We start from the raw sequence: 15,060 nt of genomic DNA on the forward strand, positions 1-15,060 counted from the left end.
ATCCTGGAAAACCCGCAAACGGAGAGCAAAAGGTCAGCAAAGGCTTCGTATACGGTGGATCTGTGACGTTTACGTGCGACAGGGATTACACTTTGAAAGGCACATCCACCATGTACTGTCAAGAAAATAAGCAATGGACTGCCTCTGTCCCACAATGCCTCGGTAAGTGTCCGCAGATTGAGAGTCTACGCGGCCATAAATGAAACCAAGAGAAATCGAATGCAAAATCTAGAAACCTACAACCCGTAGTTCGATTATTCGATAAGTCAGCAGCTGTTTCTCTTCTTACAGTTGATCAATGCAAAGTGTTTAAGTTTGGTTTGACTCTTGTTTTCAACAGCTCCTTGTCCAGACCCTGGCCAGCCTCATCAAGGAAACAGAATTGGTGATGACTTCCATCATGACAAAACAGTTACATTCACGTGCCCTAGAGATTACGTCATGGTGGGTGCGCGAATGATAAAGTGCGCAAACGGTCGGTGGAGCAATACAAAACCAAGTTGTAAGGGTGAGTTTCATTTCCTCTTCAAGCGTGTGAGAGCTGTTTTGACTGACTGTTGCAAAATCCAAAACCAAGGTAGTCACACATCTGACCGATGACACTAAACGTAAAAAAGCAGTGAAACCCGCTTAACTCGAACATGCAACAGTTTTAAAATGAGCGAAAACTGCTGTAGCCCTACACTCCAAACCTACCCCCTCCCCCCTGATTCACCCCCCCCCTCCCCCCGCCACATACACACACACCCCAGATTTGATCTACAGCAGAACGTCTCACTGAAAAGTTAATAAACCGAAATAAATATTCTAGTGACACCTTGGATTATTTTAAATGTGCCCTCAACAACCCAACACTGTGTAATCATTATATTTCTCGGTTATCAGAAATCACTATATTTCTCGGTAGAAGTCTATTGTAGTCGCTTCTCATAGAGAAGCACCGTGTTTTAATTGGACGATGTTAAAAAAAGTTAAATCGTTTTTTTTTCCTTAACTATACTGGCTCAGCTGTTATTACCGGCGAACTCGTCTTTTTGAGTCAAGTTTCGACAAGTTTTTCGGCTAAACTGACGTGATGGCTATAAAGCTTTGAGAAAAATATAAGCGAGTGCCGATCGTCCGAACCGTTAAAAAGTATTCGCTACTTGTAAACATAATAAAATGCTAATAGAATGATAGAAAATCTGCTAAATCGCCAAATTAAAGTTGCCTTTTTATGAAATTGAATTTCAAATTGGAGCAATTGCTGCAGGGATTATGACATGTACTTCATTTGAGCTTAGGTGAAGCTCACAAACGGTTTTGTTTCTATAATTATGAAGGCGAAATGAGAACGTGTGGCAGTAATGCTAAGAATTCGCACCTTTTTTAAGGGAGGCGTGATTGGTATATTAAAGGAATAATAAACAAAAACAATTCACAAAATGTTGCCACCAGTGGCTGATTGGATTGTTCGTGTTGGGCTCCGTAGCACCATGTGACAAACTGGACACTCCAGCTCATGGCAGGAGATGGGATAATGACTTCAGACATGGGCGTTCTGTAAGGTTTTCCTGTTCTTATGGCTATACGAAGGTTGGTGCATTCTCTGTCACGTGCGACGATGGTAACTGGGACAAGCCGGCTCCAGTCTGCAAAGGTTAGACTGAGTTTTTCACAATGTTATGTTTTGTTTAGAACCAAAGGAACCAACAATAACAAATTAACTGATTTTTCGGTCTAATAGGTATTTGCCAACGACCGAAAACTCCATACAGAGGTACACTGCTTAATATTAAAACTCGATATATCGACGGAGAGGAAGCTAGGTTTTCGTGCGACAGCAACTATGACCTGTTTGGAAACGACAAACTGCGCTGTGTTGGTAGAAATTGGGACTCCGGAGTGCCAGTTTGTAAAGGTGAGTTTGTATTTCTGTCAAAGAGTTTACGGCTGCCCGTGACCGTTTAAAATAGCGCACGCAAACGTTAGGTATTTTTAATTGTTTTTACCACATCACCTTTCTGCGTGACATAAAATTGCTGACATTAAAAAGACGTTATTAAAATCACATCAATATGGAAATTAGAATTTAAGTTATACTTACCAAATAGAAGTCCAGAAGCAGCTTATCAGGAAATAATACACGCTTGAGGTCCAAAAAAGCTCGTAGTGGACGCGCGAGCCGTTAGATCTGCTTTTGTAGCCCTCGATAGTGCATTATTTCTTATAAACAATCTCTAGAATATAGCATAAATGCTTCCCCAGGAGCACAAGACTAACGAGAAGACCCAAAGTCGCGAATGCACGCAGTATCAGTAAAGTAACGGTTTAGTTCATTCTTTTCTTTCGTGACTCATAGATACTATTTCATTCATATTTTGCGCCAGCGGAGCACCATGGCTAAGAATGTTTAATAACATATTGATGCGGGAATTTTGTTTCTGACGTCAGCGTACTCCCTCCCTCCCACTCGGCACTCGTCTGAACGGAATCTGGGAAGGGGGGAGGGGAGGCTCAAGGCAACCGACGGGGGAGGAGCGTCTTTCTTGACAAAAAAATCGTTTCGAAATCGTTGGCGCGTTGTTCACTTTGTGAGCTCAATGAAAGACGAAAAGAAAGCAAGCAGACGAAAATATTCCTCGCTCAGGTTTTCTACATTGTGGAAGGTTTTGAGAAATGATTTAGCTTAACAGGAACGGCCAAAATAATTGCTGAGCTGAACATGAGATATTGAGAAATTGTACATTTGAAACGAAGCTTCTCTTACAGCGGGGCAATGTTATGGAATAACTTTCCCAAATAAAAAAAAGAAGGTAGCTGATATATCGGATTCCCACACGGCAACCATGTAAAGCAGTTGTAATTAGTTTTAGTTGTTTTACTGAAGCTTAATATCATAGGTGAAAAATTACTCCTTAATTTTGGCGCGAAATTTTAACATTAATTTATAATTTCACATGTGAAATTATAAAATTGCCATGGCAACGTAGTAGGCGACAAGATGGCGTCCGTAATAAAAGATGTTTTAAAGCTTAAACTTTGTAAATTTTCGCTTGAATTTCATCTTAGCCAGCTAGCCTTGGCCATGTAAAACAACTTTTGATGATATTTTATGTTTAAAAACGTCAAAACGACTTCTAGACTTAAGCCAATTACATAAATGGCATCGAGCGGATTTTTGAGTGTTTTACACGGGCACCGTTTTCATTTCATTCAAGACGAACTACGGTCATAATGTGAGAGATAATTGACAGTTGATTCATCTTTGAAACTTTTTGTCATCAGCAAAAACGAATCTCTAAAAGGTTTTCTTCAAAGACCAACTTGAAAATTTAAACTTATTGCAAGGATATGAAAGTGAGCTCAGTGTCGATCAAGATCACTAAAGTGAAGGACAAAAGAAACTGTTAACAGCTACATGAATGAGAAATAGATTGATCTTCGCAGATAATTCACATGTCGGTGGTTTTGGAGTATACCGCCACGAAAAACTTTTGCTTCATCTTCGATATTATTGAACTGGTTTCAGTGAAAGCTTTGCCCTGCTGAATTGAGAATGAGGAGATAACAAACTTTACTGAAGCCTTCTTTTATTGTGAAAATAGTTTCATACTTTGTAAACGAGGTTGTGATGGTTTTCGGATATTTCCGTAAATTCCATTTTGTTTGAGCTTTATAACGCTACTTTTAATTTTAAGATCTCAGCTTTAATTGTGACATTAGCCGTTTTCACACTAGAGACGGACAAATCGTCTAGACGGACAAATCGTCTGAGACGGACAAGTCGTTTTAAGCCCCATTTGCACGGCAGAAAATTTGTGGCACGGCTCGGATAAAATTGGTACGCGTATCAAAAAAATAGCACTGATACCCTGTTTACACGTCCTTTTTTCTACTGTGCTAAGCTGCGTTAAATAATGTTTTGGTGCGGGTAAAAAGCTCAAAACCTTGTCCAGCGTTCGCGATTCTGCCTTAGTGCGCATGCTGCTATTTCATTAAAACGTCACATACGAGTCGCGCATCTTTTCGCCTCTTTCCCAGAAGACTAGAAAAGGGTGAAAGTATGTATGGTTCTTGTTCAGATGGCAGCAGTGATGGCTTGTACCTCTCCTATTAACGACGACGATTATTATCATTATTATTATTTTATTCTTCTCGCATTATTTGGTTAAACTTTTTACATCATGCTCTTCCAAGGTAGCATTTCAGCTTTCGACCATGGACACTAACGAGCACGAACTCAGGAGAAAGCGACCGAAAATGACTGCTAAAAGTCATACTAGTTCTTCCATGAGTGTTCATGTGATTTTCTTGACAACTGTTTTTCATAAAATACACGTCTAACACACCGCCGAGTGGAACTGATTTCTTCAAATTTATTGAATGAAGTAACGTAAGAAAAGAGTTGGTTCAGCACGGCTAATCGTTTACACTACACATTTTATTCGAGTTGGGTTAGATTTTCAGGAACGCGTACCAATTTTATCCGTGCTCGGACTACCTCGCGACTAGGTCCGAGCACGGGTAAAATTTTAGTTCGGCACGGGTGAGGAAAAGTCGTTTACGCGACAAAATTTATCCGTCCCGAACCATTTTTTTCGGTACGCGTACCAATTTTATCCGAGCCGTGCCATAAATTTTCTGCCGTGTTAATGGGGCTTTAGTGTGAAAACGGGACGGACACGATTTTGGACGTACAAGTTGTCTGAATTTGTCCGTCGATTTGGCCGTCTAGGAAGACAATTTTCCAAAGACGACTTGGTCGTCTAGACGGACAAGTCGTCAAAAAGCCGTCTTAAATTCACAATAGACGAACAAATCGTCAGACAACTTGTCCGTCTGAACGATTTGTCCGTCCTCTAGTGTGAAAAGGGCCATTTTGGCTGATTTTGACGAGCAAATGATCTGTGATATTAAACGTTTTTGTTAACAAAAAAATATCGGTTACACGGATCAAAACACAATTGATTGTATTGTATTTTATTTAAAAATAGGCTTCGCCGATTACAAACTGCAGAAAACTGGCAAGCAAGTCAAAACAAAAACAATGTTGCGTAAATATTTTTTGATGAAAAAGGTGGTGTTCGTCTTCAAAACAAATATATTAAACTAGCTTCAAGTCGTGTGAGATTTAGGGTCGGGACACACTATGCGACAAGTCGCAGCGACAGGTCGCTGCGCTGCGACAAGGTGTTTCTTTGGTGCACAAACAACGAATTTGGAGGCATGGGAATGCGAACTAGTTTTCCATATTCAATAGAGTTAATTCGTGTAACCCGTTTTTTATATGCAAATGCGCCGTGTAATATTTAAATGAGCTGTACAGGAAAACAGAAAATTGCGGACAAATCGTAATTATTTGCATGTGGAAGTCAGGTTAAAATTCAAGCATTTACCCATATGTAAAAACCAAAACAGATAACGGAGCTTAAAATTTCTCATGCCTTGAATTGTCTTGCGATTTTAGACAAACATTTTATATTCAACATCCCGTAAAGAAAAACAAATTAAACTTGACTGTAACACAATTCTGCGCGAGCAATCCAATGGGGAGCTTTAGCAAATCACGATGACAAGCAACTTTTGTTTAGCAAACAAAAGGTTTAATGAGCAGGAAAATAGCTGTACACGTGTCTTATTACTCTTGGCAACTTCCCATCTTCTGAAAAACAACAATGTGAAATGACTAAATCCTGCGTGATTTGAACCAGACCGCTAATTTTCGATGTAGGTTGAACATGTTCTTGAAGTGCTTAAAGAAAGACACGTCCTGTTTATACTTATTTTCTGTAAAACTATTAAAGTGATTTCTTTGAGGTTTTCTGACCACTCGTGTATTGTTTTATTGTATTATGATTGTACAAAAACATTAGAATATTATACGACTCATTAACATATAAAAAACGGGTTACACGAATTCACTCTAATATGGCGAAAATACATGACGCGCTCTCATTGGTTAATTCATATTTTTTCGCAGCGACTTGTCACAGCGATTTGTCGCAGACGAGTACACACGATGCGACAACGCTGCTATCGCTCATTTTGTCGCTGCGATGTGTCGCACGAATTCAAACCAGTTTGAATTCGTGCGACACGTCGCGGCGACAAAATCCTGTCGCAGCGACGTAGTTTGCCCGGCGTATCAAATCGAACGTTCGGTTTTCGAACTCAATCAAACGCAATCGAACAAAATCGAACGATTTAATTCGATTTTGTTTGGTCATCGAACGAAATCGAACTCACAAAAAATAAATACAAATCGAACCAAATCGAACCTTCGATAAAGTCCGATGACGTTCGATTTAGTTTGGTCGTCGAACGACACCAAAGCGAGCGGCTTACGTCGTATGACGATATGATCTGAATCGAGCGAATGTTCAGTTTTCCTTCATTTGATGATCACGGGAATAAATGCCCGGGTAAATGCGTCAATCGATCCAGCCATCTAAAGTTATGTTTCCTTTATTTCCATACTTTTTATGTCAAAATGGAGGAATAATTCTGTCACTAACAACAATAAATAATCATATAAAGTTATAATTCGCAAAATGTTATTCTAAAATACGGTTTCCACAATACGCCGGGGGTTGTATTTGAGTATTTATAATTAGATCCCTCATACGAGTTTATAAATGGCTTACTACGTATTCCCGGGCGTATTAGATTGCTCGAATATTATGTTTTGTTTCTTTAGGATAAAAAAAAGACAAAGATTTTACGATGCCGTGTCCAGTCACTTATTTCATTAACTTTTTACTCGCTCATTAGGTTCCAATTTCGTTATTTTAAATTTTAGCTACAAGTTCGATTTCCGAACTTAATCGAACGCTTAATTCGATTTCGTTCGATTTGGTTCGGAAATCGAACTCACAAAAAAAATTGTTGTCCGATTTCGTTCGATGACCGAACAAAATCGAATTTAATCGTTCGATTAGATTCGATTTCGTTCGATCGAGTTTGACGAAAAATTTGTTCGATTTCGTTCGATTTGATACGCCGGGAGTTTGTCGCATGTCACACGAGGCGACACGTCGCAGCAACATGCCGCTGCGACGTGTTGCAGCGACGTGTCGCCTAGTGTGTCCCGACCTTTAAAGTGTATGATGCTTGACACATATAATGCAACGATGAAAAATACAAGTAAAATAGAGCAGATGGTAAACCCCTTACTATATGTTTTGGTGTGCAGAGTCGCTGAGTATTTGTTTTCGTTGTACTTCGCTTTTTTTCGCTGATCATGTAGGTAGTTTTAGTAGTTTCAATAATTGTATATTTTATATTTTTAGATCTGTGACATTTGTACTTCCAATGTTTAGATTTTAATACTTTTTATCTCTATGGTGGACCTCCCTGAAAACCACGTATTTACGTGACGGGCGCTTCCTCTTTAAGGTCGCGGGGGACACCTTTGGCTTATCATTATGCATTTATTTAAAGCACGAAGTGCAACGACTGACATCGACGTATAAAAATATGAACGCGCGCGTGATTTGATGTGTTCGCGTGTGGAATTGTTTGTGAAAAAAATGTTTACTCAAAAGAAAAGTAGGGCTCTGAAAAATTCCCATGTTTATTTGATTTCTAAAACATAAAAATGCTTGAACTCTTACGAGATTTTATCCGATTTACAACGCTTAACTTTATGCGTTTATACAGATTGAAGGAAGTCTATGGCCTAATTTTCGTAGCAGGAGGGCATTTTGCGGGCGCATGCGTGCAACCGCTGTACAAAGACCGCGTGATCTTGGGAATAAAAATGGCGCGGAAGATTCAAACTTTGTTTTTTGTACTGTTTATCGTCACATAATTTAATATAGACGTAAATTTCGCTAAGAAAAAGTGTTTTGTGTGTGGCAAGGCTCTTATAAAGCAGATTTTCTGGCCTGCTTCGGGATCGTTGTTGCAAATAATAGGAAAATATGTGGGACAGTTAGGAAAGCCTTCACCGACAAAAATCAAACAGGCCGTAAAAAGAGGAAAACATTTATTCGTGTGCTGGAGTGTGATATATTAGGATCAAAACTTCACATCAAATCAATTGCTGTAATACAGGCAGAGTGCAAGCAATATTATAGCTTGTCGGGAGATTTTTTGCCTAAAGGGACGACCACCAAAGAAAAGGGTTTTCCCTGAGGGGAAAGACATGTTTGGGTGTTCTGCACATGATAATGCAGCTCACTGATGACTCTAAAGCAAAGCCAACTTGCCCGCGACTGGCAAACAGGGTTTCCTGGAACAAGAACTGCAGTTCTTTAAATCACATTTAGGCGACACAGAAGGAAAACAGTCGTTATAACAGAACGAACATCAATCTTAAAGAAACAAACGTTGAATGAAAATTTGAAAATAACATTGTTTATAGTTAAAAATTATTTCTTAAGACATTTTATGCAGCAGTTATTAGAACGTTTCTGAAAAATATATATATCGCTTGTTCGTTTCATGCTATTTTTTGACTGGTGATCAAGGCTAGATTTTGATAAAGGAGCCAAAAATGTACTAATTAACATAGTAAAATGTAAACAAATAGTCTACCAGCAAAGAATTACCATAACACTTTAAAATTAAGACCGATCTCAGTAATTCTTTTCTTGTTCAACGGAATAATTGTGGTACATCGAAATGTGAAGTTATCTTGACCAATGCTTAAGTTTAAGGAAATAATCACAAACGATAGTTTCTCTGTTAGAATAAACCAGCGAGAACGTACGTTAAAGAAAGCTAAAAATTACCACAATAGACCATTTTTTAACGCTACCTTCGCAGCACTAGACGATAGTTTAAGTACTTCAGGCTCCATATATCATCGGTAGACGCTGGAGATCAAGGTTAGATTTTGAGATTTTTGCATCGTGAGAACGATGAAATTGCAGTTTTATGAAAAATCTGAACAAAATCATGACCACTCGCTCAAACCCGAGATACTTGATTATAACATCGTATAGATAAAACTGCTGTTTTATATTTTAGTACTAAGTAGCCGTAGCGCTTTGTCCGTTTAGATCTCCCAGCTATTAAAAACATGGGCAAGGTATTTAGGCTCTCGACATTCGGTCGCCATTTTGTCCACGCGCAATGTTTAATACACATAGCCAAAGTCGATCAGATAAACGGCACGCCGACACCAAAGTATGCTTGTTGTTATCAGAAGATAAAGCAAGGACTCTTAGGATCGTATACAGCATATAAAACTTAAAACACCTTTTATTTTGAGCTGAAAATTAGGCCATAAATTGTGAAAAATATGTAAACAATCGATAGCAGAACTTCTCTGTCGTGCGCACTAGCCCATATCGACGCATGCGCACGCAAAATGCCCTCCTGCTAATTTTCGTGTAACTCAGAGTTATCATAATAATATTCACTGATAAACAATCGTGTCTTTTTTGTTAAAAAAACGCATTGTTCTCACGATTAAAGCGTGGAATATAATTACCATAATTACCATTTGGAATCCGTGTTTTGATCGGGAGACCTTCGGAAATCTCAAAGTTTGGACTTTTCCGACAATTTTGGGGCTGAGAATACAGCGCGGATACAGAACTTCATGAGCTTCCACTGCAGAGAGGTAAACTAGGAATACTGTAATGTGTCATAACAGAAGCGGAATTCTAAAAGAGCGCTTTTTAAAAAAGAGAGAAGGCATTGAATTCAAATTTGCACATTTAAACCACCATAACTTGCTGGCAAACTTTAAATTAAAAAATCCGCTTCTGTTATAAAAAAAAAAAACCGACTTTCGAAGGGTAACACAATTACTGGTGTCCCAGTAGTTTTCATTGTGGCCCTGAATCCCTGATAGAATTGGAATTTAGAAGTGTTGGTTTTTGAGGAGGGAGGAAAACCGGAGAACCCGGAGAAAAACCCTCGGAGCAAGGACGAGAACCAACAACAAACTCAACCCACATATGACGCCGGGTCCGGGAATCGAACCCGGGCCACACTCTAGAGGTATTGACTGATTAGTTTTTGACAAGATCACAGTGTGCTGTCTCCTACTCGTTCCGCAAACTCTGCCCCAAAATCAAGTTCTTCCCAATTTGGAACTAACGAGGCTATAACATCGCCGTTAAGTGCAGTCTACCAAAGAAAAGATCACATTCATAGTCTTTCATCATTTCTGTATGTCTCTGTAAAATTTGAGCTTAATCGCACCCATAACAGCCGAGAAATAAACGTTTTAAAAGATGCAGGTCAAACAAAATTTCGCTGCATGAATTTATTCATGTTGTAGGTGTCCCCCGCGACCTTAACAGAAAGAAGGCAAGGCCGAGAAGCGTAATCATTGTAAAAAACAAGTTTTGCTTTATTACAAGGAATTTTGATTTTATATATACAATATTTCGGCTCTATTTCAGAGACATAGTCTTGTGATGTTAGTTCTACAAGAGGAACTTAAATATCAATGCGTGTTGATGATTACGCTTCTCGGCCTTGCCTTCTTTCTGTTATATTCTAAACTGTCAGATGGCTCTGGACTTTGGTCAAAAACCTCTTGTTTTCATTATTTTATCCAATGTCAGTGTCGATCTTTTTTTATACAGTTCTTTTACCCATAAGCAAACAAAGTTTCATTAAGCCTTTATTTTCAGTTTTTCACTGCAAACTTCTTTGGTTTTGGATAAGTTTTTCAAAACCCAGAATGAAACAAGAAACTTCAAGCAGTTTATAACCAGGCGGTTAAAGTTTGACCACCTCTTTCAGTTCTTTGGCTAGGGAGGCACGGCGCCGCACAGTAAAAAATACTTTAGAAAAGCAGTCACTTGAGAAACACACAAGTCCTGTTTGCGTGAGTCACGGAGTGTGCGTGAGTTGAATTTCCTTCTCCATCACGTGATCTCTTGATTTAGACCATTTGCCTTGCCGGATAAGTTCCTGCTTACGCAGGCAAATGTTTATTTTTTGTTCCGAATGTTCAATTAAATAACCCCAAAACAGCTAATGAATGGAATTAAGGCCTTGTCCACACTGACCCAGGTAAATTTGAAAACGGAGAAATTTGAAAACGCAGGGTAAAATGTTTTCCGTCCACATTAGCCCGGGTAAATTTGAAAACGATACGCTTCATTGGTGGGCGTTTTTGAAAAGCCCCGTTTTCGGTGACCGAAAACGCCGGTTCAGTGTGGACGGTTGGCCTAACCGGAGAAAAAAAGATGCGTTTTCAACTTTTCCCCGGGTCAGTGTGGACGGGGCCTAAGAAGAAGTCCAATTTACGCCAAAATAAAGAGTAGGCTAAGGCCATCGGCATCCCGTTGTATTTCTTCGTTGTGCGTCGTCCGACGTAAATAGAGCATACCTGACTGCGCGATCCAGCAGGTAATTCCCCTGGCACGATGACGTGTGTCCCGTGCCTTTACACATTCTGGGCTTACAGTTTTCGTTTGGATTTCAAAAATATAAAACTGGAAACAAAAATTAAAATATAAAGAAAACAAGTCGTTGTTTTGTAATATAAACCACGTTCCGGGTAAATTGTACGACTTGCACTCGCTCCGAGCCAAACGCTTGAATAACAGAAAAATAAATATTTCGTATACGACACAAACAGAGCGCAGAGTCTCGTAAATGTTTTAAAAATAGGCGAATGATTTAATATTTAAAGCTGCAGGCGAACGATCTCGCGACAAAAACTACCGGCCAGATTATATGAACCGGCTGCTACCGGGTTTTTAAAAAAAAATTAAATTTGAAGTTTTCTTTTAGCACCGTGTGGCAACCCAGGATCTCCAATTAACGGAACAATGCAGGGAGGCAACTTCAGACACAACTCATGGGTGACCTTTGCATGTGATCGGCATTATCAACGTAATGGCAGTGAGCGGATAAAGTGCAACGATGGTTCTTGGAATGGCTCCGTGCCTGTTTGTATCGGTGAGCATTGATTACAATTGTACCGGTGATCAGAAAAACACATCTCTGAATATGTAACAGTTGGAATATATAGAACGAGAAAAATTACGCCAACTTCACAATATGTAATAATAAATTAACATCCTTATATAGAACGGCAAGCTCGCCACTGATCAATGGCGAGCTAACTCTGTCTGTATAAAGATGGAACGAAAAACTCGCCTCTTATCAGCCGCGAGCTAAAACGGTCTGTATAAAGAAGGAACGAACAACTCGCCGCTGATCAACGGCGAGCTAGCTCTGTCTGTACACAGAACAACATCAAAAACTCGCCGGTGAACAAAAAAAAACTCGCTGCGAGCCAAATCTGTCTGTATATAGTAGGAAACGAAAAACTCGCCGCTGATCAACGGCGAGCTAGCTCTGTCTGTATAAAGAACAACATCAAAAAGTCACTGGTGAACAGCGGCATTAACATTGACCTGATCGTGGTCAATGACCAGAAAAAGCATGTGATCAAAACGTGACCAAGGCCGGTGGCGTGATTGAGGCGTGATATTTTTGAAGCTCACTTCTCGGTGATTCCAGGAAATTTGTCGCTAGTTCTTCGAAAGTCCGTGAAACACAGTGGAACAGTTTGAGGCTAAAACTGGCGCTTTCTACTTTTCATTAGAAACACGAAGTCAAAAACTTTTAGAGCGGCAGAAAATCGAAAATGCCTGGAAAGTAATTCGGTTCTTTGCTTTCAAAGCCACTTTCGATTATGGCCATCACAACGTGATTCCTTATTTCTCAGCGATTCTCTTGTTCGAAATCGGCTCGTCTTGTGTAACCATAGTTCAGTTCCTGAACTCTCTCTTCTCTCTCTTCTGGGTTGAACCCAGGCTCGCGAAGAGAGAGTCCAGGATAACTTGCATGCGCATGCTCAGAACAAACCAATCAGAAGCGAGCAGTGTGGCGTCACTTGCTTTGGACGCGCGCTTCGTTAAAAATGCTCGCTCAAATGACGAATTCCACTACGCCACCAAGCGCGCGAATAATTCTTTGCTAAATTGCATCCAAAACTATTTTAATAAACAGCTACAAAATGTTGGGAATAGTAAACAAATAGCGAATTGTGTTTTGGCCGATAGCTTTTTGTAGACATTGACTGGAAAGCTTGGTTTTTAAAGGTTATTCTGGTGACCCTGCTTTAGTACACGGTTGCGTAGTTGAACTCGTTATCTGTGCGCGTGCGTTTTCAAAAGTGCTGCCAAATAGCGCATGCGCAAGCAAGTTATCCTGGACTCTCTCTTTGCGCGCCTGGGTTCAACCCCTTTATAGGGCGCGCAGGGAAGAGAGTTCAGGGACTGGACTAGTGTAACCACTAAAGACGTCACATCAGGTGTCCTACGAATAAATAAATAAATAAATAAAAAAATAAATAATAATTTTTTTTATGTTACCATACTGTCACTTTCTTGTACAATGTTTTTATCTACTTTTTAGGTTCTTTATCAGGGATTTTATGATGACTAAAATTGTTTGTACTAATCATGCTTACTTATAAATGCATCAAGGAAGCTTCCATCTATTTTGTTGTTGTTGTTGTTTGTTTGCTTATTTTGCCGTTTCATTAGGAGAATAGACTGGGTTGCAAAAAGCGCTTGAAAAAAGCCAACAAATATCCTTTCTAATAAGCTTAGGTCTTTGTAATAACTAGGTTGTATTAGAGCGGTTTTCACTTGAGTGTCGAAAGTAAATTGCGTTTGCTTTGGTTTTGCATTACTACGCTTAGTGATTGGTTTAAAAATTTCGCGCCACTTTCTCGGCCAATCAGGAGTAAAACCAAAACCAATCGCGACTCGCTCGCGCACGTTTTCCCGCGTTCGTGCCAGCTACATGTATTTGCTTCGAGTTTTGATTGGTTCACTGGATTGTTTGTGTCGTTTGTGATTGGTTAGAATAATTACTTTGGTTTTGGTTTTGGTTTTACGGCACTCAATTGAAAACTGCTCTAGAAGACAAAGAACAGTAGTGAAAACACTTCGAATAAACTATAATTAAAATTATAATATTCCTCATTTTTATGAGTATCTTTAGCAATTGTCATTTTCATTTTCTATAGTCGTGAACTGTGGTCCTCTAAACAAACCAGATCATGGAGACATAATTGAACAAGTGGCGCTAACATTTGGAAAAAGGATAGTTTTCGAATGCAACGAAAAAGGCTACGAAATGAAGGGCTCAAGAGTAAGGACGTGTCAAAGTAACGGAAATTGGAGTGGTACTCCTACAACATGCGAGCGTAAGTAAATTACCCATTCAATGTAGCCTTCTTTTTTATAATTTACAGATGGAGACACGATTGCTCTTTGTTTTAGAAGTACGGACCTTGTCAACAGATGATGCCTTGTATTGTTTAAGTTCCATACTCAAGGCATCTGTGATAATCAATAATGTATGATAAAGCCATACAAGAGCGTAAACCTTTGCTTAACGGGCCTCGAACTTAATAGATTTATTGAATGTGTTTGTTTTCCGTGTTTTGCTATCTGCCTAGTTGTTCAATGTGGAGATCCTGGAAAACCCGCAAACGGACAGCAAAAGGTCAGCAAAGGCTTCGTATACGGTGGATCTGTGACGTTTACGTGCGACAGGAATTACACATTAAAAGGCATATCCACCATGTACTGTCAAGAAAATAAGCAATGGACTGCCTCTGTTCCACAATGCCTCGGTAAGTGTTTCGCAGATTGAGAGTCTACGCGGCCATAAATGAAACCAAGAGAAATCGTATGCGAAATCTAGAAACCTACAACCCGTAGTTCGATTATTCGATAAGTCAGCAGCAGTTTCTCTTCTTACCGTTGGCTTTGATCAATGCAAAGTGTTTCAGTTTGGTTTGACTCTTGTTTTCAACAGCTCCCTGTGTAGACCCTGGCCAGCCTCATCAAGGAAACAGAATTGGTAATGACTTCCGTCATGACAAAACAGTTACATTCACGTGTCCTAGAGATTACGTCATGGTGGGTGTGCGAACGAATAAGTGTACAAACGGTCAATGGAGTACTTCCAAACCAAGATGTATGGGTAAGTTATATTTCCTGTTCAAGCCTGTCGGTCAACCCAAAACAAAGAAAGAGACACATCTGACCGATGATACTAAACGTCAAAAGGGCTTGAGGCTTACTGAACTTAAAGCATGCGACCGCTTTAAGCTAAGCAAAAAGGCTAAAAGTGGCT

At 39.6% G+C, this 15,060-nt stretch overlaps 1 protein-coding gene across 1 annotated transcript in view; it reads left to right on the forward strand.

The window, feature by feature from the left end:
- The window catches only part of LOC144633094 (uncharacterized), a 56,290-nt gene that overhangs the window by 22,975 nt on the left and 18,255 nt on the right, over nucleotides 1–15,060 (forward strand). The window contains exons 13-15 of the mRNA XM_078491881.1: nucleotides 13,943–14,122; nucleotides 14,378–14,554; nucleotides 14,740–14,907. Of these exons, the coding sequence (XP_078348007.1) occupies nucleotides 13,943–14,122; nucleotides 14,378–14,554; nucleotides 14,740–14,907 (525 nt within the window). The remainder of the gene's footprint in view (nucleotides 1–13,942; nucleotides 14,123–14,377; nucleotides 14,555–14,739; nucleotides 14,908–15,060) is intronic.

The sequence above is a fragment of the Oculina patagonica genome, chromosome 1 (assembly GCF_052425735.1).
Source record: "Oculina patagonica isolate OP01 chromosome 1, crgOcupat, whole genome shotgun sequence".
NCBI lineage: Eukaryota > Metazoa > Cnidaria > Anthozoa > Scleractinia > Oculinidae > Oculina > Oculina patagonica.